Source organism: Pempheris klunzingeri, chromosome 6, assembly GCF_042242105.1.
Source record: "Pempheris klunzingeri isolate RE-2024b chromosome 6, fPemKlu1.hap1, whole genome shotgun sequence".
Lineage (NCBI taxonomy): Eukaryota > Metazoa > Chordata > Actinopteri > Acropomatiformes > Pempheridae > Pempheris > Pempheris klunzingeri.
Genome location: NC_092017.1, coordinates 26807214 through 26829373, shown reverse-complemented (window position 1 = coordinate 26829373; position 22160 = coordinate 26807214). Strand labels below are relative to the sequence as shown.

The 22160-nt window shown below is 43.2% G+C and overlaps 3 protein-coding genes across 4 annotated transcripts; 1 reads left to right on the top strand and 2 right to left on the bottom strand.

Annotated features, from left to right (window-relative positions):
- Window positions 1-1878: 1878 nt before the first annotated feature.
- On the bottom strand, window positions 1879-11690 carry naprt (nicotinate phosphoribosyltransferase). Of its 2 annotated transcripts, none has more exons than XM_070831818.1 (13): window positions 11373-11690; window positions 10149-10276; window positions 9953-10035; window positions 9180-9310; window positions 8617-8732; window positions 7859-8055; window positions 6762-6902; window positions 6554-6638; window positions 6356-6436; window positions 4798-4900; window positions 4127-4284; window positions 3384-3491; window positions 1879-2270 (listed from the first exon to the last, which is right to left on the bottom strand). In XM_070831818.1, exons 1-13 carry the CDS (start codon window positions 11617-11619, stop codon window positions 2184-2186), a joined length of 1665 nt encoding a protein of 554 aa, XP_070687919.1. In that variant the 5' UTR covers window positions 11620-11690; the 3' UTR covers window positions 1879-2183. The 2 variants fall into 2 exon arrangements, with proteins under 2 accessions (XP_070687919.1, XP_070687921.1); XM_070831820.1 differs by having other exon boundaries at window positions 6762-6899.
- Window positions 11691-13081: 1391 nt separating this feature from the next.
- c6h8orf82 (chromosome 6 C8orf82 homolog) lies at window positions 13082-15376 on the bottom strand. The gene is made up of 3 exons (XM_070831889.1): window positions 15087-15376; window positions 14931-14979; window positions 13082-14254 (listed from the first exon to the last, which is right to left on the bottom strand). The coding sequence occupies exons 1-3, from the start codon at window positions 15249-15251 to the stop codon at window positions 13773-13775; spliced, it is 696 nt and encodes a 231-aa protein (XP_070687990.1). The 5' UTR covers window positions 15252-15376; the 3' UTR covers window positions 13082-13772.
- Window positions 15377-17421: 2045 nt separating this feature from the next.
- LOC139203123 (MARVEL domain-containing protein 3) lies at window positions 17422-20048 on the top strand. The gene is made up of 3 exons (XM_070832791.1): window positions 17422-17518; window positions 18136-18254; window positions 19386-20048. The coding sequence occupies exons 1-3, from the start codon at window positions 17436-17438 to the stop codon at window positions 20042-20044; spliced, it is 861 nt and encodes a 286-aa protein (XP_070688892.1). The 5' UTR covers window positions 17422-17435; the 3' UTR covers window positions 20045-20048.
- The last annotated feature ends 2112 nt before the right edge of the window (window positions 20049-22160 follow it).

Below are 22160 nucleotides of genomic sequence, written 5' to 3'. Positions count from 1 at the left end.
TTATACTTGTGATTTCCATTTTATACTCCTTAATATATTTACCCCACCACATGTTAGAAGGAGATATTATTGATCCCCAAACCATCAGATGAGCAGAAAACCTTTACAAATGTGCTTTTCCATCTTCTATCACTTTTATATTTTACACTACGAGTGTTTCGGACAGTTGTTTTCAGAATTTCAAGAAGTTTTTTTGCCTCTACAATTGTACAAGTACACTCGCGAAGATATAAAGATAAATATATAAGGCCAATAAATAAAGAAATATAAAAACAGCCATGTTGCCTAACATCAAATATAAAAACAAAGTTGATTATACAATCAAAGGTAAAGTATTGCACACGAGTTGCACATTACATGGAGCAAAAAAGTGTTATTTTGGCTCTGGGAACTTTTAATGGCCATTTTTTCTTGTGCTTTTTATAGATTTACCAATTTATTAATCAAAAACATTAACTGATAATGAAAATTATTATCATTAGTTGCCCTTTTTTAATTGTAGATGAAGAATATTACCTCATCTTTACTCCACCACATGTATACTGATTAAAAAGAGTTAAAAACTGCTTCACCTACAGAAAGAACTATTCAATAATATATCATATTTCAATGTTTCGATAAGTATATTCAGTCTTTAACTTTACTTATGAGTAAAAGCAGGAAATCAGGCCTCTTCCTGCTACTTCAGTGTGTTTGCACAGTGTTACTGATACTTTTACCCAACTAATATAATGTCAGTTAGTTAATATCAGTCAGTAGATAAAACTGCAGTAATGTGAACGACCAGAAATCCACATGTGCAGGTTCGGTGTTCTGTGAGATTCCCACCGAGTGTCGAGCACCTCGGTGAGATGAGACAGCGGTGGATGACATCACAGCGTCTCCATGTCTAATCAGCTCCATATGTCTGCTGGGTGTACCACCGCTGGTCAGCAGGCAGCCAATCAGAATTCAAGGAAACGCTTCTCGCATGTCCTGAGGCGGAAAGGAAGAGGGGGGGTGGTGGTGGAGAGAGAGTGGAGCAGAAAAGGGTTTTTCATGACAGGGTGGAGACGGCTGAGGAGGAGTGTGTGACCCTCCAGTCAATCATTGAACCCTCCTGAGCCGGATTTCAAGTCAGGTCAAACACAAACAGGAGAGGAGCCAACATCACTCACACCGAACAACCGTGCTGCACCTTTGAAACTGAAAATAGAACATCTTTAGATGACAAATGCACCTGAAACAGAATATTTTACGTGAACTAATTCAAGGCCACAATCTGTGGAAGGTAACTGAACCAGTTTTTAAAAGATATTCTGGTGGGAAGTGTTGAAAGTAAGATTAAATCCAGTTTATAGTATATTTATTCCAGTTAAATTCAGCTTCAATATTAGACTACCGCTGGAGGGGACCAAAGATGAGAAGTTTGAGTGGTTTTAATATGAACATCAGCTGAAAACCACACAAAGAAAGATTCTAATAAAAGTCAATAGTAGTATTATTAGTAGTATCACCATTCACAGACATTACAGACATATGAAAACAAGTCTTAACCCAAAATTACATTAGATTTTAACTGTATTTTGTGGCCTCCGCCAAAAGATGACAGCTATTACCATGTGAAATAATATATCTGTCTGTATTTTTATTTGTTCTTTTGGTCAAACTATTATTTGAACATTGTTTATACATAAACCAACTTTTTAAAATCAATCATAAAACATGTCAGACTTTATTCTGACTGATGTCTACCACTAGTTTGTGTGTTGTTCCATCTGAGAGCTTTCATTTGCATGTTAGTGCTTTGAGTTTTTAGCACTGAGGCCTTTCTTTTGTTTCCATTTGTTTCCACTTAAACCAAAAACAAAGACGATGGAGATGCAAAGGTCGGGGGGCCGTTTAATAGCTTATTCAGACGTCCACACTGATCTGTCGATGTACAAAGTGCATGTCGTAGAAACCATCCACGCCACCGTATCCCCGAAACTAATCGGATGCTCTGTTTTCATTTACTTCCATCTGGGCTCCTCGACAAGTTCTGTTCGTTTTAAACCTGTTTAATAGACACGAGCTTCGAATGACACGGACCACGACACATTTGCTAGGGTTCATTACAGCCACGTGCTGCAAACACACTTTTACTGTGAGGCACTTTGGAAGAGAGACAAAAAAAAAACAGGAATAGTCATGTAGGATTAGCTTTAGTTGGCTAACAGAAAGTTGCTGTTGTTGGAGCTTCCTTTTCGAATCTCCGTGACCAGGTTATGGAGTTCCTCTGACAGCGCCACCTGGTGGGAGAGAGCGCCACAGAATAAGTAGGGATGTCTTATACAAGTGTACAGTGAGAAGGTGTGATTGTATGGAAGCCCGTTTCCGCCAGTGAAAAAAAAAAAGATGAGATAAAAAGTCATAATTACGAGATAAAAAGTGGAAATTACGAGATAAGAAAGTCATAGTTACGAGATAAAAAGTATAAATTACGAGATAAAAAGTCGAAATTATGAGATAAAGTCATAATTACGAGATAAAAAGTGGAAATTGCGAGATAAAAGTGGAAATTACGAGATAAAAAGTGGAAGTTACGAGATAAGAAAGTCATAATTACGAGATAAAAGTCATAATTACGAGATAAAAAGTCAAAATTGCGAGATAAAAAGTCGAAATTACGAGATAAAAAGTGGAAGTTACGAGATAAGAAAGATATAATTACGAGATAAAAAGTCATAATTACGAGATAAAAAGTCAAAATTGCGAGATAAAAAGTCATAATTACGAGATAAAAAGTCGAAATTACGAGATAAAAAGTCAAAATTGCGAGATAAAAAGTCATAATTACGAGATAAAAAGTCATAATTACGAGAAAGGAAATGCGCATTATACTGAGCAAACGCACACTAGAAAGGATTTTAAGCAAGAAGAACCTTTGGCGTAGAAAGAATAAGACTCACTGTAACGAAGACCACAGAGTTAGACATTAGAAGATCATTTCAAAGCCACATTAAAGAAATTCTTGCAACTTCTTTTGCTCCCTGCAACAATGAACTAATTTAATATTTCAAAGCTATATCATGCAGTCATGAAGTCACCTGTAATAGCGTCATTGCTGTAGCTGGACAAGCGAGGCGTTCATGGACCCCTCTCTCTGTCGGTACAACTGAAGCGCATGCGCATTTCCTTTCTCGTAATTTCGACTTTTTATCTCGTAATTTCAATTTTTTATCTTGTAATTTCGACTTTTTATCTCATAATTTCAACTTTTTATCTCGTAATTATGACTTTTTATCTCTTCATTTCGACTTTTTATCTCGTAAGTATGACTTTTTATCTCATCTTTTGTTTTTTTTCACTGGTGGAAACGGGCTTCCATATGATTGTTTTCTGTATGCATGTGTGAAACTCACCGAGTAAGATTCTGGCTCCTGCAGCCTCTTGTGTCGAGGATGCAGAGTCTGGAGGGAGCCCTGGACCTTTGCTCTAGTTTCTGCAGCGCTGCACAGAGGGTGTGTGACCTAGAAAGAGTGGGACACACATTCATAAAGACTAAACTCCTACACAGTAGGGTCCTGTCTTGCTTTGTATCTTCCAAAACATACAGTATAATAAAGAATAATCATCAAATCTGTCAGGACAGCAGAATAGATATAGTATAGACATTGATGTTGTTGTTTTAGATGCTGTGCACACTAATAGCTTTTATAAAATGTGCCTCTGAATACCACACAGTAGATGCTGGACACACAAAGGAAATTCTTCTTCTTTGTGTTTTATACTCGATTGTTTTTAACCAGATGCAGCAGTGTGCATGTATATTTAATACCTTTCTAAAACTCCCACACATCATTCTTGAAGCCGCTGCCCTCAGATGTGGTTTATGGTATAAGTGTGAGAGAGAGAGAGAGAGAGAGAGAGAGAGAGAGAGAGAGAGAGAGAGAGAGAGAGAGAGAGAGAGAGAGAGAGAGAGTGTGAATCTAAATTGCAGGCTTTCTGGGTGTGTCCTCCCCATGAAGTCCACTGCTGTCCAACATATCAAATCCAGAAGGGTGCTGATGAACGCTTTACGCAGACTTCCAGTCCAGACTCTTCTCGGATGAAAACCCAAAAGTATGCATGGACAGTCTTTGAGCAGTCCCCGTTCCCGCCTCACCTGTCCCTTGGTGAACACTTCCTGGCGCAGACAGGTGACCTGAGCTGGAGTGACGGAGACGGAGGAGTTATGGCACCTCAGAGGGTAACAGCTCAGAGAGACTCCTGCCTCGGGGGGAGACTCCGCAGCGAGACACACCAGATCGAGGAAAGGATGGCCTGCAGTGGAGAAAACAGCGCAGAGCTGTGTCAGATCTTTAAAGGGACTCCGGCAGCCTCATTATAAACTATGATGGATGCAAAATGAAACATGCTTCTATTCTTACAGCCACTTCTTAATCAAAACACTGCAGAAAAGGTTGTCGTCTCTAGTTAGGCTCAGCTCAAATGCTAACATTAGCATCACGTGTGAATGATAGGGATAAAATCTTTTCCTCACAGATATGTAATTTTTTATCCTCATATAATAAAATGCAGAGATGATGTGAAGTGATTAATAGATGATCTAAGCATGTTTAATGTCCAGCAATTTACATTCCTGAAAAATTAAGACACTCATCCATGCAAAGATCACAAAAAATCTAATATTACTAAAGCAGATAACAATAGCCAAATACACAGAGAGATATTAAATGAATGATATAAAGAGTACAGCAAGATATTTGATACTAGACGAACTCACCCACCCTTCGCTAGCATACGTAATAATAATAATAATAATAATCTTCTCACCCTCAGCATCTATCAGCCTGTAGACTGCTTTCCTCCCGGGGACGGTGCTCTTCTCTGGGTCCTCACTGATCTTCATCCTGGGCCTCTGCCTCACCTCCACCAGCTGACACACATACACAAGTGAGATGTGACTGAAAACTTTACTCAAGTGCTGCATGTACGTACAAATTCAAGATATTTGTACTTTACTTGAGTGTTTCCATTTTATTCCACCTTGTTCTTCTACTCCACTACATCTCAGAGTAACACCACATTTGTTTGAACAGCTTTAGTTGCTTTACACTTTTTCCCCTCCTTCCTGTCCAGTTCCATCCCAATTTGGTGATTGTGAATGTTTGTGATAAACTGAAGGATGAAGTGTTCCGTTACGGCTGAGGAAAGAGGAAATTCCCCTCCGTCTTAAGCTAAATAAACGAGTTAAAACCCTCTTGGATCAGGAGGAAATGCTTCGTCACAAAGCCGAACAAGCTGTTTTTCTGAGCTCGTGAAAAGTTGACCTCTTCTCTCAGAACAGTGACGCTACAAACGTATGATGATCTTATAGACCATGATGCATTGCTGTAGATTAAACTATCTAAAATAAACATAAACATTAATGCAGCAGTGGTATTAATCCACAAACATCAGATATAATACTAAAACACTGACAGGATAACTATAGGGTATTTTTAAACATGGAGCCTAGTTTTAGATATTTTGGATTCGAAAGGACCAGTAGGTACAAAACCTTTGGAACTGGTCCAGCAGATCGCCTCCGCTGGCAGCTGAGAACGGGCGGCGGACAAGCTGTTATAGCTGCAATGTACTGCTGAAGAACAATCGTGCCTGATCATAGTACATCTACTAAAAGTGCTTGTTTTTACCACTGACAGGCTCAGCTTGTCATTCAAAGACTCTGACAACATTTTAGAAAGGGTCCACACAGATACAGACCTGTAAGATCCTTTTTGTTAAACCAGAAACCGCTGTTTTATTGTGCTAATTCAAACCCACCAGACTCCATTGAAAAAAATAGTAATTTTATGTCGCAGAACATAGGAGTGGCTGGTTTACTGCTGCCTTGATCAGCTAGTTTGTTTGTATAAATATTCTGTGCTGGATCTGAACTGACAGCCTTTAAAACACTGAAGTCACGCGATAACAGAAACACACTAACTGATTGAGACAGCTGTACATCAGCAACTACACTGTAAAATCACAGTTTTTTTCAATGGAGTCTGGTGGTTTTCAACTGAGGGATATAACGGCTGCATCTTGTTAAACCAAAAGGATCTTCCAGGTCTGTCTCTGTGGGGATCCTTCCCGTAATGTTGTCAGACACTTAGAATAACAATCTCAGCCTGTCAGGGGTGAAAACAAGCCCTTTTAGTGGACCTGCTGTGATCAGGGCCAATTGCCCTGAAGGATTAAGTTGCAGCCTTTATACCCTTTTCACTTCCTGTTCTCAGGCAAACCACTGGACCAAGTCACTCTCACTTAAGTAGGTTTTGAATGCAGCACTTTTACTCGTAGTTCTTTATTTAAGTAACATAATATATTGCTGTTCTGTGCACATTACCTTATACACGCAGCCCAGCGAGGGTTGTTTTGTGCAGGTGACCAGATGTGTTCCAACTCCAACCACATCGATCTCATTCTCCTGGAACAACAACACACACAGAACATGTGAGGAAAAAGCCTGAAGGCAGAAAAGACAACAGAGGACAAAATGAGCATCTGGTTCATCGTCAACAGTCCACATGTTCACTCAAGTTACCTTCTTGTTGAGCTCTGCCATGCTTTGCTCTGAGATGTTGTTGGTCCCAACGATGATCAGCGAGTCGAAGGCAGAGATGGAGAAACTGAGGAGACGAAGCAAACGAAAGGAAACGATTCAAAAGAAGCCAATCGGACCATCGGAGGTCTGGAAGAGTGAGATATTTTCTCTCTGCAGGTTTTAAAAGACATTCACATGCAGCACTCACTGCTCGCTGCAGAGTCTGAAGACACGACGGACTTCGACTGACTGCCTGTAGAGGTCCCCGCTGTCCAGACGAACTCCTACAGGCCTGTAGCCCAGCTCACACAGCGCCAAGGCCACAGCACAGAAGTTCAACAGACCACTGCTGAAATCACACACACACATTTCATCATATGAGCTTCACGAGAAAAACCATTCTGTGGTTGGAGAAAGAAGATGTTCCTCCTTGTGTCTATAATGGACTGAGGCTCTCCATCAAACTGCATCACCATCAGAACCTGATTTAACTCTGCACCAGTGACACCTACTGGTCAAACTGAGTTAGTGCAGTAAAGCACTAACCCTGATCAGGCACCGCTGCTGGAGCACCGAGGAAGTAACAGACTGTTTACTGGTGCAAAAGAAGACAATACCACAGTGTAGAAATATTCTACTTATACTTAAGTAAAAGTATTAGCACCAAAATATACTTAAAGCACCAAGAGTAAAACTGCTCATTATGCAGAATGCTCTATTTCTGAATAATCTATATTACTGTCCATCATTAGATTCTAATAATAGATGCAGTAATATACAACTTTAATGTTGCAGCTGGTGAAAGTGGAGCTGATTTAAATCATTTCATTATAATCATACTGCTGGGTAGCTTGTGAATTTAATACATCCTCATTCTATTGTTTATCTGATTCTGCAAAATAAGTTAAGTTTTAAAATAAATGTAGTGAAGTAAAAAGTATAATATACATTAAGTAAAAGTGTAACTAGCAAAAAAGTTGCAGAAAATTTAAATACAGTACAATTACCAGAAAACTGTACTTAAGTACATATTTGAGTATATATATTAAGTATATATATATACTGTAGTTTTGAAGTGGGTTAATGAGACAACTCTCTATGTTAGTGTGACAGTTTTAAGTGAAATTGCAGGAAAACAGGAAGAGAAAAAGAGGGACAACTTTACTGTTGGAGTTTTAAACTAAAACCTGAAACTTAACACAAAACAATCACGTGATTCCACCTTAAGAGAGACGCTGTTTGTCATGAATCACGCGATAAAAGTCTCGATACAAAGCTGCAACAGAAGCGGCCAAACGCAGTTACCTGCTGACGCTGTAGCTGTCAATCACAGGGAGGAAGTTCTGGGGGTAGGCGATGGCGTAGGACAAAAAGGCAGCCAACTCGCCCTCCAGGATCTTCCCGGGCTCTGCTCCCAGAAGCTCACACACACGACTCAACCAGCCCTTCGTCAACGAGATGATGTCGACTGGATCGGGGTCCCCGTTCAACGCCACGAGAGTCTGAGTGGAAACATAAAACTGGATGTAAAATCTGAGCCACAGTTTTCCTATGGAGACTGATGACCCTGAACCTTCCCTGGACATTATGCATCGTGAAGATCTGCCACCATATGTCATAATATAAATAGTGAAGACTAAGGGCTCCAGACTTACAAACCTTATCAGCTGCCAGTTAAAACCATTGAACCACTGCATTTACTGAGCTTTCAGACATATTACATTAAATTAGTGTCGATCAAAAACAAGTATCTTTTGGTCTTTAGCTTGAATTAAACACTTCTTGTTCAAATCATTGTAAATTATCTAAATTATATGATGCTGTAGGAGTGATAAGCTTAGTTAAGCTTGCTGACTAAACCTTTTATCCCTCACTGGCTTCCCAACGACGAATTGTATTGAACTGGCTGTGCAGCTAACACACGGTGCTGCTCACTGTGGTGGATGAAATCAATCCAAAAACTTCCTGTACACTTCAAAAATAATGCAAACACCCACAGTTTGTTAGTAAGAAGCTAAAAAATGGTGCTCTGAGGATGATTAGAGGAGAGAACACACACTCACTTGTGGGCAAACCTCCTCCAGGGAGGTAAAGGAAGTGACGTATGAGTGCGCCATGGTCCCTGCAACGGGGATCCCAAACAGGAAACCAGCCTGAACGTTGCTGGTGAGATCAAACCCTGGAGGACAGATTCAGACTGTCAGTCTCTTGGTGTGTTACATCATGAAGAGGCCACTCACCTGCGTACAGTTCATTTGGAGGCATTTAGAAATCTCCTGTGTGATTACGTAACTATAATCTAATATTTCTGGTTCAGTAAAGTGAAAAGAATGTTTTTCTTTCAGTGTGTTTGTCGGAGACTCGCTGTGTAAGAGGAAGGTGAAGTTGCATCATTCTTTTCTCAAGCTTCTGGGCCCCATTAAAGCTCTTGATATGGATCCAGGTCCATGTGCCTCCTCTCGGTGCAAACACACACATCTGTGCATGTTGTGTTGGGTGGTGGTTGTTGTTATTGGACAGAGGACACCAGGTGAGCTACCCGGGCGCCACAGAAATGATCGGAGGCAGCAGAAGAACTGTACAGAACTTTGACGCAGGGAGTGTCGGAGCAGCACGCAGCATTCACCTCCGATGTGTGTGTATCGTGAGGCGGTGAGCCCTCCATCTGGTCCCTGAGCCCTCCTGAGGCCCATCTCCAACAGCTTCCTCCTGGGGCCGGCTGCCAGGCGGAAACGAGCAGCGTTACTGCACACCAGACTGACAGAGAGGACACAGCACAAACAGCCTGGTGTTAATAAAAGTGCTGTGGAGCCTCAACTTTACTGCACTTCTTACCTTTAATTATGTCATTTAAGGTGTGTGTGAATAGTTTTGAATCTCGAATAGACTTCTGCCCAGAGTTATCAAACCGGTTAAAAATACAAGTTAAGGCACGACCTTGGTGACCTCAATACCAAATACACAGCGCTGAAACAATTAGTCAGTTCATTGATCAGTTGACCAGAAGATTCAAATCTTCTTGAGTCATTCATCAAGAAAACATTTACTTGCTCCAGTTTCCCAAATTAACTGCTTTTATCTGCTGAGTATCATTAAAAACTGATATCCTTTTCAATCAACATGAAGAAGAAATACAGAATGGTTATAAGGAGAACGATGACAATGGTGTCCGGTTTCTGAAATATCAAACTTATCAAACAGTGGACTGCCAGGATTAAAACGATGTTCAGTGAAACAGATAAAACAGTAAATTGATCAATAGGAGTTAGTAAAGACAATCGACTGGTTGCAGCCCTACAAATATAAACACATACAGTTGTAATGGTTCATTATTGATATGAAAAGTCACCATTAACTCAAACAGTACAAGTACGTGTGTGTGTGTGTGTGTGTCTCTACCTGGCGTAGTTGACCAGACACAGTAAACTGGTCTCCAGCAGCTGCACCACAGCCAGCGGGCCTGCCACCTCCATCAGAGGCACCTGCAGATGTTTTCGACATGTAGCACAAGTTACTCGCTCTGAACCCCCAGCCCCCACCACCACCCCCACCACCACCTACAGTCCCTGTATTTGACCTTTGACCTGCAGCTCACCCTGGCAAACACCACGGTGCCCTCTGGGACGGAGCGGAGCGTGACGCCCGAGCAGTCCAGGCCCCGCAGGAACTGGAAGAAGGCGGCGTCGGTGGCCGGAGGCATGACGGAGCGCAGGAACTCCACATCTGGAGCCACAGAAACACAGCACAGTTAACACCACAGCTGCAGCACCGTCAGCCACAGAGGGCATCATCCTTCATCCCACAACACATGGGCTGTTACACAAGCATGTGCCCCCCCCCTCACCACACACACACACACACACACAGCTAAATCTAATAACCCCGGTGGTGTGACTGTGACGTTTACACTAAACATGTTTCAGTGTGGCAGCTCCATGACTGCAGTGGTGGAAAGTAAGTACTTCACTTAAGAGACTTCCATTTCACAATACTCTACCTAAAGTATTAAGATATCCTGGTTAAGGAAAAGTAACAAAATGCTCTGTTAGAGGTGAAATAATAAGAATATATAAGATTTACTTAAACTTAAAACAAGTAATGCATCAAAACAAAAGCTTTAAGGACACAGCTGACCCCTCAGAGGGATATTAACTTATCTAATGTGTCTGTTAAGTAGTTTCATCTGGACATACAAGACAATAAAGGACACTTCCACTACAGTTATTAGACAGCTGCAGGTACTAGTCACTCTCCAGGACTTATGGAGGATGACTGACACCACTGAAATGCTGCTCACGTGTTAAACCCCTCAGTAATAACAATCCCATGATTCGGCTTATTCTGCATTTATTAGTGAAGCTTTCAAACTGTCACACAGTTGCTGCAAGTGCAAGAACTTCAGAGTCTGTTTTAGTTCTCATCAGTCCAAACTGTGTTAAAAAACACAACCTTGAACAGTCTCTCCTTGAGTCGGAGCCTCCTACAGAAGCAGACTAACCGCTTGCAGGACGCGTCTCGTTAAAGGTGGTTTTTTGCTTCATGTGCTGATCCTTGAAGCACACCAGAGATTACAGATCATTCATATGTGCTAAAGTTCAGAAATATGCGTCAAAGTTCACGTAAAGGCTCCATCGGCTCCGTTTTCTCATTGAAACCCTCCACAGGGGTGACGGGTTGCGCAACCACACACATCGGTCTGCGTAAAAGGAGGAATGCGACGTCCAGCGGCTCCCGTGGAAATAACTGATTACACGTGTTGCAGTTCAAATGTGAACAAATGATCGTAGGGGATCAATAAAGTCCGAGTTGATCTGCTCACCTTCGTCTGTGAAGCGAAAGCCGCGCAGGAACAGCAGGCAGTCGTGCAGCCCGGCGAACAGCGAGAAGCCTCCGCCGAACGGGTTGTCCCTGAAGAAGAGCTCAAACGCGGCGGGCTCTTCGTGCCGGCCGGCTCTCCAGTACGCGTACGCCATGGTGAACTGGTAGAGGTCCGTCAGCAGCGGGGGCACCCGCTCCCGGATAGACCGCTCCATGACCCCGCATGTGCTGCCGGACGGTGCTGCCATGTTACCCGAGCCCCGGTTCCAGGGTCACTGGTGATCTCTGGGACATGCAGTTCTCCCACAGCCCACCGACGCGCTCACCTCCTGGGGGAGGAACAGAGCGGAGACTCCCACACCCCCCACGGCACGGAGAGGCGCGAGGTGACCTGGGAAAACAACTTTGCTGCGAATCCAGTTTGAGATGAGTCCTTCCACTGAGCACATGTTTTATTTATGGCTGCTGTCAAACATTAGATTAATAAGGCCAAAGTGTTTTTATTACTTTTAGCTCTTCCAGGAGCAGAAAATGTGTCTTTGTGTGAAAAGCACTCAAACCAAATGAGCCCCTTGGTGCTGGACTGTGGAGTTTATGTCCTGGTGAAGTTACTGAGGTCTAAACTTTGTTTTCAGTCTCCACCTGCAAAGAAACCACATCAGTCTGATAAATGTTTTGGAATAAAGGTAATAAATATTAAAGTACAAGCACCTTAATTAAATGTGACCCATATTTAGTAAGTGCATTTGTTAGTTTTAGATCAGCACGACAGAAGGGGGGCTTTGACCTCCATTAGTCATTCCAGCAGAATACACACATATGTGTGTGTGTGTGTGTGTGTGTGTATATATATATATGTATATATACACACACACACATATATATATACACATCTACACTACTCACAAAAAGTTAGGGATATTCAGCTTTCAGGTGAAATATATGGAAAATGTAAAAAGTGAATGCTACAGTGATATTATATCATGAAAGTAGGACATTTAAGTAGAAGCATGCACTGGTAGTTTCTTCATCTTAAACTATTTATTGAAAGAAAATCTACCAACAGTGGTAGGTATACCACAACAAAACATTTTCAGTGTCTCAATAAATATGGATGTGGCCAAAGGACGTCCACTCCTCTCCTTTCTGTGACTCTTCCAGTCTCTGTATCACTGTTCCAACCTCCTGATGACACTCTGTGACCCTCTAAGCTCAGTGAACACCTCCGTCTGAGGACTTCCTGTTTGAAGCCTCCAGTGTTGAGGTGCTGCTGATCAACTGTTAGGTGTCGTCTTGGTCTCATGATGTCAGAATGTGAACAGCAGGATGAGGAGGACTGTTTAAATACCAATTCTAACTGAAGCAGGAAATGTATTGGTGGATTCATGGATCAAACCTGTTGTGAATGTTGCTGTTAAGCTTCTTGTTAGAGAACAGCAGCTGGTGCAGAAAGTACTGAGACACTGAACAGTTGGACATGTGCATTCAAAGGTTTAGAGAAGGTCACATTAAGTTCACCTGGAAAGGTTAGAATGCATTTTAGGTTCATCCTGAAATTTCACCTGAAAGCTGAATATCCCTAACTTTTTGTGAGGAGTGTATGTAGAATCATAAATAAAACCAGACATCCAGAGTATCTAATTTTATTCATAATGATCTGAGTACACATTCAGTAGTTTATTCTAAAACTCTTGTCATCAAGTTATTTGCTTTTTTTTATATATATTTTATATTGTTTTGTGTTTTTTTTTCTATCATATTTTCCAAAAAATAAAATATTCAAATTTGTATCTTCTATGCAAGCACACCAACATCAATATATACATTTAGCATATTAAACTATGTGTAGAGCCAAACTGTTTATTATGCTCTCTATAAATACGCCAAAGACACTCGAGCTGTTTTCGTAAAGATAAACAGGATAAATCAGCAGCAGCAGCATCTCACCTCTCTCACAGTTACCTGCTTTTCACTTCGGTTTAATTAAAGTTTCTTATCTTATCTTTAAACTTGAATTAACTTTTGCTGCCTGTCACCCATCTGTAGCTTCAGGCTCTCCACCCTGAGGTGGTGGTGGGGGGGGGGACATGATCTGCTTTGTTTGAGGGGTTTCAAGCCAAGGAAAAGGTGAGAACACCTGATTTAGCCGGTGAAACAGAGCCAAACGCTCTGTATCATCGGTGAATGTGACTGAATCCACTTCTCACACATCACACGGACGAGGACAGGAGGGCACATCGCCCCCCCCAACCCAACCCAACCCAACCCCCCAGGCCCCAAACAGGAACAACCACATTGTGGCCTCAGCTGTGGGACAGTAGTCGTCGTTGCCGGTGTGAGATGTGGGTGGTTAATGTGGACATGTCACAGGACAGCATCTAGATCTAACCCGCTCTGGTGGTTATCCCAGTTCCCCCTGCTGTCCGCCGCCTTCCCCCTCAGCGGGGGGGAAGAATCCTGCGAGCTCATTGGTCAGCGTGTGCTCCCGTCCTCCCCAGAGAAAGTGTGTGGGCTGTCCCGATTGGCTCTTCTCCGGTGCGTAAACAAAGAACGGGCTGAGCTCGATGGCCAGAGCCGACCTGACCAGGCCGACCCCCCCTCCGCGCTCCGAGCACGGGTGGTAAACCCGTCCGCTGACAGGATGCATGTAGAGCGCCTCCGGTTGGAACGGGACGGACAGCTTCTCCGCCCCGCCGCAGTACGACAGCAGCTCCTGGTCTCCCGGGATCCCCGGCAGCAGGTGGGTGAAGACCACAGGACGGTCATCGCAGCGCAGGAAGTTCCTCTCCCTGCCGCACAGGGACAGGAAGGGGAAGTCCTCCTCATAGCGGCCGCTCTGGTTTCCCCTCAGACGACTGAAGAAGAAGACCAGGAACGGTTTATCTGGAGATAACGACACAAACACACGATGAGGAGCCGTGAAACAACGATGACACACTGTAGATTTCACACACACACTGCCCTGCTGCACCCAATACAAAAAAGCACCAAATGTGGATTCATCCACCCTTTTTTTTTTAAACAAACGATATATTTATGCATAGTTTTTAAAGTTTTATGTCTCCAGTAGGAACCAAAGGGCCTGGAGCTGAGAGCCACGGGCAGGACGGGAGGTCACAGATCACTGAGTCTTAGCGTGGGACAAAAATAAACTGTTATTTGAAAAGTGCCAAATCCTGTTTTAAAACTTCAACCACTTCATCAGAATCAGAATCAACTTTACTGGCCAAGTTTGTACAAGCAAACAAGGAATTTGTCTCTCTATGTACAGTAAGAAAATTAGAAATAAACTACAACAATAAGAATAAGAACAGGACAATAGAAGTACTCATAACAACAGTACACACATGGTAAATACTGCTCAAACTATTTTATTTATGCACAATGTCAGCTCAGTTTTATACATGTGAACATTTTACATTAAGCTTTATTCTGTTTCCTGTGAAGTTGCCACATGTGAATATTTTACCTGATTCCTCCTGTAACCTGTCAGGTTGCTGCTAAACACACACCTTTTTAAAAACTGTTTCTAAGTGTTGTGTGTGTTCATTTTTTTTACCTTTAAAACAGGTGACAAAGTTCTTCACTTTGGTGTCATCGAGGAAAAGCTGTGGATGGAGCACACACCAACATGTCACACCAGCAGGAGAGGCTGATCACTGATTCCCTGAGGGGTCTGTTTTTTTTGGGGGGGGGGGTCAGGTGGTACCCTCACCTGTCCTTGGTGGTCGATGTAGTAGAAGTATTCTCGGATACGCGGCTCCGGGCTCTGGCCCTGGAGGTATGCAGCGGTGGCTCTGGTGGAGGTGTAGCCGGCGGGCGGGCAGCGCAGGGCGGCCACAGCTCTGCAGCGGAGAGCCGCGGTCCGGAGCGACAGCATGGCCGAACAGGAGGGAGGACGTGTTCCGGAACAAACACGGTAGAGAGACACTGGTGTGTGTGAACAGACTTTATTCTAATAGTTACTCCATGACGGCTCTGCCCTCAGGTGATGTTCACAGCTGCTCCAGTGCGCAGGTGCAACCCGGAAGAATTTAACTGTTGCAACAGCGTCCCTTTTTGACTGCAGCCCCACCTAGTGGATAGATAATAATAATAATATATATTATATATATTATATATATATACACACACAGAATAAGTCACAAAGAAATCACTCATGTTTCTATCAGCAGAAGAGCTCTGCTGAATGTGTTTCTGAGGAGTCTGTGTCTTAATGTGAGTTTAAAGGTAAAGTTTGGAGAAAAATGGGTCAAAAATATTATTTCTCTGGTGATTTAAGGGACCTAATGTTCCATGAAATTACTTGAAAAAACTCCAAAAACTAACTTAAAGTCAAAAGTTTGGAGAAGAGGGTTTATAAAATGACTTTACTATTATATTGTTTAATTAGAGATTATTTTTCCAGGATGACATAATAAAAGTGTTTAGTGATCTGTGACTGTCTGAAGACAGAGAATCTTTAGTCGTGTTTCTGCTGGACACAGTTTTATGACACGACTATAAAAATTTCTTCCTCTGAGTGTTTGAGGCGCTGACAGTGACGGCGGCCTACAGGATGTTAATGTGGTGATAACAGTGTGTGACAGGATTGTTCCCTGAACACAACTGAGCCCTTCAGGGGCTGCATGGAGATCTGTACGCTGAAAAAAGGAGCACATAAATAACAACATTCCTCTGCCACACAGACAGACAGGCTGCACACAGACAGGCAGACAGACAGGCTGCACACAGATAGACAGGCTGCAGAGAGACAGACAGACAGACAGGCTGCACACAGACAGAGAGGCTGCAGAGAGACAGACAGGCTGAAGACAGACAGGCAGGCTGCACACAGACAGACAGATAGACAGGCTGCACACAGACAGACAGGCAGAGAGACAGACAGATAGATAGACAGAGAGGCTGCAGAGAGACAGACAGGCTGAAGACAGACAGGCAGGCTGCACACAGACAGACAGATAGACAGGCTGCACACAGACAGACAGGCAGAGAGACAGACAGATAGATAGACAGACAGGCTGCAGAGAGACAAACAGGCTGCACCTAGACAGGCAGACAGACAGACAGAAAGACAGACAGGCTGCAAAGAGACAGACAGGCAGGCAGGCTTCAGACAGACAGACAGAGAGACTGTACAAAGACAGACAGGCTGCACACAGGCAGACAGACAGACAGACAGGCTGTAGACAGACAGACAAACTATAGGCAGACAGACAGAGACTGCCCACAGACAGACTATAGGCAGGCAGACAAACAGACTGTAGACAGACAGACAGGCTGCAGGCAGGCAGGCAGACAGACAGACAGACATATAGGCAGACTAACAGCAGCAGCAGCCTGTCTGTCTGTCTGTCTGTCTGTCTGAGGACCAGTCCCCTAAAACAGAGGCTTCTTTGGCCTCAAACACAAAGCGGCTGATTCAGATGCTCATGACTTCATCCAACAACAAAAAAAACCCTCCGTAGTTTTTAATGTTGAAGCTTCAGCTGTGACACAAACACCTACCTGAACCTGCTGCTGCCTCCTCCTCTTCCTCCTCTTCCTCCTCCTCCTCCTCCTCCAGGTAGGGTGGAGTTGTTTCAAGCTGTAAACTCACCGTGTGTGTCTGAAACAGTCAACTATGGCGGTGTAGTCGGATTTTAGAGCGTTTTCTTCGACAGTAAAGTCACAGTAAGTTCAGAATTACGTCTAAACAGGTGATATTACGTAATGTTACGTTAAAACACTACGTTTTTTACCGGCTAACTTACGTTACGTATCTTTAAGGTTATGAAGCGATTTGTTGTATAATGTTTTCTAACTAGTTTTTCAACCCACAGTTGTTTGACATTAAGTCCAGAGAGCTTCTTTGTGGAGAAAAGTGTTTGTTTGGTTTGTTTCTGATTAGAAATCGTTTTACGGTATTTACGTACCGCCACCGGTGAGTTATCAGTTTTTTAGTCCATAATTTGAAACGAACGCCAGGAAACAGAATCAATGTTCGTACAAACAGTGTTTGTGAACCGACAACAGTTTTCACATCGTCCAAAGGTCATTTCAGTGTCGGTTTCGGTCGGCAGGTATGAGCCACCCGCCCCGCGCGCACCGGGGACACCGGGAGAGAAACGGAGACCCTGAGACAGACAGACGGACACCGACAGACAGGTGAGTCCGTCAGGACACTAAACCCACCTGGAGACACCACCAGTACCCCACCTGTGACCTGAGCTCAGACAGGACCGGTTCCTGACTTCATCTGTTAGTGGTTCAATGAGGTAAAATAATGAAAAGTGTCCTGAAAGTCAGAGAATCCTTAGAAATAAACAACCACTGGATAGATTTAACTACAAAAACACCACAGGTAACCATGGACACGACCAGGACCCCCCACAGAGCCTTTAATAGGCAACATACACATGATTTATATCAGCAGGACAGCAATGGGACCATTATTATTATTATTATTATTAGTGTGTGCTCATCTATCTATCTATCTATCTAAAAGGTTAACAGGTCTTACTAGTAGCAGCAGTAGTACTGATTTCACTGACAGTGTTTCTTTAACATCCTACAGGTGTAAAAACCATCTTTGATTATTTTGTTTTTATGAATGTAGGATTAGAAGTAAGAACTGAATTACAAATAACTACTTTTCTTCTTATTATTGTACTGAAAACACAACAGAAGGTGGAGAGGCTCGGTGCCTCAGCAGGACCAGGATATGCTGGAATAGAAGCCAGAAAAACAAGTGGTAGTTTACTTGGTGTGTTTCTGTGTTCCAGGTCCTCCTCCCGACCCCCATACTACCCCCGAGAGGGCGACTCCCCTCCCAAACATGTGCGGGAGGTCCCTCGAGTGGAGCACCAGGAGTCCAAATGCACTCACGTTTGCTCCAGAAGAGGTGAGGCAGGTTCAGAGTGGACGTAGTAAAGGGAAACCTGTGCTGCTGCAGCTCCGTACTTCCCTCTGCGAGCACTGGACAGACCGGTTTCTCTCTCAGAGCAGCACTGCCCTGAAAGGAAGGAGGGAGAAACCTGATATCTGAGTGTGACAGATTAATCACATGTTCCTGCGACCATTTTCATTCACCTAAATACAAAAGAGTCGATCCTGGAGGAATGTTAATGACATATTATATAGTGCTCAACAGTTTGGATGATCTAATCATTGTAAATGTTATATATTTGGCTTTTTCACTGACGAATAGTAAACTTGAAGACATTATCTTGGACATTTTCGCTGGTCTGTTGCTATTTTTGGAAATTTTGTAAGATAAAATGATCAATTATTAGAACAAGTTATAGATTAATTGTAAGAAATTATAAATAAATAAATAAATAACTGTTATTTTCAGCCCTACACACATGTAACCACATAATGGCTCACTCTCATACAGATTTGTTAGCCACTCATAAGTGCAGGGATGCTCTGATCAAACGTCTGCTGATGCCCAGTATTGATCTGATCCCAGTACTTTACTAATCAAACTCATTGGAATCATTTTAAATCAATTTATTTTTATGTTCTGACAAACAAACCTGTAACTGGGAATTAAAAATGAATTAACTTTCACACTCAGTTTTCTTCATGTTGGATTTGTGATTATGTATTAATTTATAGCAGAGTTAATCTGTCAGACCATTGATCTCGGTGGGTCCAACCTGGTTAAAGATGGATTAAATAAGAATAAAAGAATAAATGCACCGTACAAACACAACATGAACCCAGTAATTAATACCTACTGTACTTCAGCGGTGCCAAACAAATGTCCAGTTATTCATAAATGTGCAGTGACATCAAGTCGTCCCTCTTTTGACGGACTAATCCCTAATAAAAATAATCAGTAATAATAATTAATTGTGTCCTTGCTGCACAGACACTTCAGGTTATTTTCATATTCCAATAACATACTTGTCCATTTCACTGTTTTTGTGCATGTTTCTGTGTTTTATGCACTTGTTTGTGTCTTCATGCATCCTAAGAACGACTATAAACTGACCCTCATCTGATTTCGTGGTTCCTCTCCCTGCAGGCATCGTGCTGATCTGCGCCGTCCTGACCAACGCCCTGGTCCTGATCTGCGTGGTCGCAGCTCAGATGGTGACATCAGGCATGTCCTCCATGGGCGGCCTGGGCGGCTTCAACATCAACTCCAACTTCAACCTGCAGGGCACAACTCTGCAGAAGGTACGAGAGCTGGACATGCAGTACAGCCAGATGAGGGCGCCGGGGATCTACGGAGGCATCGCCTTCAGCCTGACCTTCGGCGTGGTCTCGCTGCTGTTTGTGGTGGCCGGGAACAAACCGCCCCACCTGATGTCCAGGAAGCTCCTGTTTGGGGCGCTGGTGTTTCAGGCGGCGGGCACGGTGGTGTACGTGGTGGCAGTGGGGCTCTACCTGCACTTCGTCATCGGGGTTAACTCCACAGATGTGTGTAAGCAGCGCGAGAGGCTGTACGCTGGCGGCGGCTACACCTGGATGAACTGCGACGTGAACGGGGCGGATGCGGCCGTGGCTCTGTTTGGGCTCATCACAGCCATCCTGTACGCCGTCGGCACGGTGCTCACCGTCCAGACCATCCGAGGAGTGAGGCGCTACCTGCAGGAGAGGAAACGCAGAGAGGCAGAGAAACGGCAGGCCCGAGCCCACCCACAGAGGACCCCGCTGAGGGCCGAGACCACCGCTGTGTGACACATCCAGAGCCCGAGGGGGTCCTGAAGGTGGCTCACTTCTAACTGGGATAGATCACCGTGGAAACCAGCCCTCCTCTGAAGCAGGTTATGTTCAGAGCATCAGATCACTGAAAAACCGGGTTCGACATTCCTGCAGGACCCTGACGTGGATAAAAGCACTGAGTTTACAATAATGTGACAAGTAATAAAAGACATTTTTTAATAGGTTTTGCGCTCTACGGTGGCCAGGAAAGGTCACGCTGGGAGCTATTTTTCTGAACTATTTTTGTACTTTTGCAATAATTTTTCCTTTAGAGTTTTGACAGTAGCATAGAGCATGGATGAATTCTAATATTTAATATGTGTTGGTCTGCATCATTGCAGCTGACGATAAGAAAAAACTAGTGGAGACTAGAAATCAAGTTCTCTGCTCTGTGCTCAGACACTCCACTGCTGCTGGATGAGCGTTGCAGTGAACCTAATTTTGAACTCCTGTGGTTTATATCAGCAACACGTCCGTCTTTATAAAACTCTCTCTCATGTTAATACATCAGCGGCTGCACAACTACAGCAGTAACCACATCCATATACTGTCAGAGCTTGACCTTTTTCTACAGATTGGGAGGGGGGAGGATCATCAGGTAACACAAAAGTAGTTCTGAAAACAATCCGCCGTGACCTTTGTAGAGCTTCATAATGTCATGATAACTTTGTTGAGACAGAAGGAACATTATTTTCCTCGACCACGTGTCCAGTCTGGGTTAAAACCAGGACTTGTAAAAATGCTGCCTACAGTTTTATGTTTCAGACTCTCCATCAGCGCAGGCTTGTTCAGGGTCAGTGAGGTGATAACATGCAGCTGTACCTGTTATGTTGGCAACAATAACAGCATCAACTGTACGTGTGAACGTTTTGAAGTGTGATTTCTGTGTATTTAATTCTGCCTAAACGTTAAACACTCCACTCTGATGATGTTGGCTTTTAATTTTCTGTGAACGTGGCACCAAACCAGTTAACCGGCAGCTTTTCCAGCTTTAGTTATCCAGGATCATCTGTGTTGGGCTCCGTGGAGCCTTAGAGAGCTCACACAAGGATTTATATAAATGTTTTTAACATGTTTAATGAATGTGTTTTTATATCAAACTATGTTTTTGATACTGTACCAGGACGTATCAGCTCAAATTAAACCTCCATTAATGTGATTCTCTCCAAGAGTTTTTGGTTTATGGTGACAAAGGGGATGAAGCGGCCAGTGAGGGGCGCTGGAAATCTGTCCCGCTCCTGTTGTTGTGGTCGCTCTCTGCTCTCCGCTCTCTCCAGAGGCTTCCTGCCAGCCATGACCTCACTGCTGCATGTCCCCTCTCAGCTGTCACACAATGGGCCACACATGCACAGAGGACACGGCCGTGATGTAACAGTTGGTCTGTTCAGTCGAGACTTAATTACCAACAAAAGAGATTCTCCAGAGTGAGGTAATTACCCAAGGTCTAATTTTACCATTTCAAATAACACAATGCGGCGATTGTGTCACGGCAGCACAAACAAGACGGCGTGACATGAGCTCAGAGAGACGCCAACGTTGTTGTTGTGCTGTTAACTTTGTGCATTTTGGTTTTTAAGATCTTTAAAATTCACCTTGTAAACACATTTTTAGTGGAATGCAGTTTCAGCTTTAAGTGATGACTTAAGACAATAAAGGTTAGTGGAATAAGGCTGCAACCTGCAATCATGATCAATATATCCAGAGCTCAAATGAGTAGTTGATAGAAAATCAAAGCCTTTTTTATGATCCATTGGATGTAATTACTGACGCAGCTCTACAGCTGTAATGTTGCGGTGCTTTTCTTTGTAGTATGTGATGGTAGATGGACAGTTTGGGGGCTTTGGGATGGTTGGTAGGTCAGAAAAATCTATTTGAAGGCATCAGCTTGGGCTTTAAGAAATAAGTGGACATTTTATACATCAATGAACAAGTGGCTGTGAAATCAACTGTCAAAATAGTAATTTTCATTTCCAGGCCAAGACAAATGTGAGTCACTGTCTCTACTAATTGTTTGGTATATAAAATTCAAGGTGAGTTTGTTTTGTCTGACCATCAGTCTCAAAACGTTTCAGCTCTACAATAGCTTTGATTC

Coding starts and splice junctions, on each gene's coding strand:
- naprt (XM_070831818.1), bottom strand. CDS start 11,619: ATGGCAGCACCGTCCGGCAGCACATGCGGGGTCATGGAGCGGTCTATC. Junction 10,036..10,148: donor GCACCGTGGTGTTTGCCAGG/GTGAGCTGCAGG, acceptor AAACATCTGCAG/GTGCCTCTGATGGAGGTGGC. Junction 9,311..9,952: donor TGTCTGGTCAACTACGCCAG/GTAGAGACACAC, acceptor CCTCTCTGTCAG/TCTGGTGTGCAGTAACGCTG.
- c6h8orf82 (XM_070831889.1), bottom strand. CDS start 15,251: ATGCTGTCGCTCCGGACCGCGGCTCTCCGCTGCAGAGCTGTGGCCGCC. Junction 14,980..15,086: donor ACATCGACCACCAAGGACAG/GTGAGGGTACCA, acceptor CTCCATCCACAG/CTTTTCCTCGATGACACCAA. Junction 14,255..14,930: donor CTTTGTCACCTGTTTTAAAG/GTAAAAAAAATG, acceptor CGTTATCTCCAG/ATAAACCGTTCCTGGTCTTC.
- LOC139203123 (XM_070832791.1), top strand. CDS start 17,436: ATGAGCCACCCGCCCCGCGCGCACCGGGGACACCGGGAGAGAAACGGA. Junction 17,519..18,135: donor AGACGGACACCGACAGACAG/GTGAGTCCGTCA, acceptor TCTGTGTTCCAG/GTCCTCCTCCCGACCCCCAT. Junction 18,255..19,385: donor TCACGTTTGCTCCAGAAGAG/GTGAGGCAGGTT, acceptor CTCTCCCTGCAG/GCATCGTGCTGATCTGCGCC.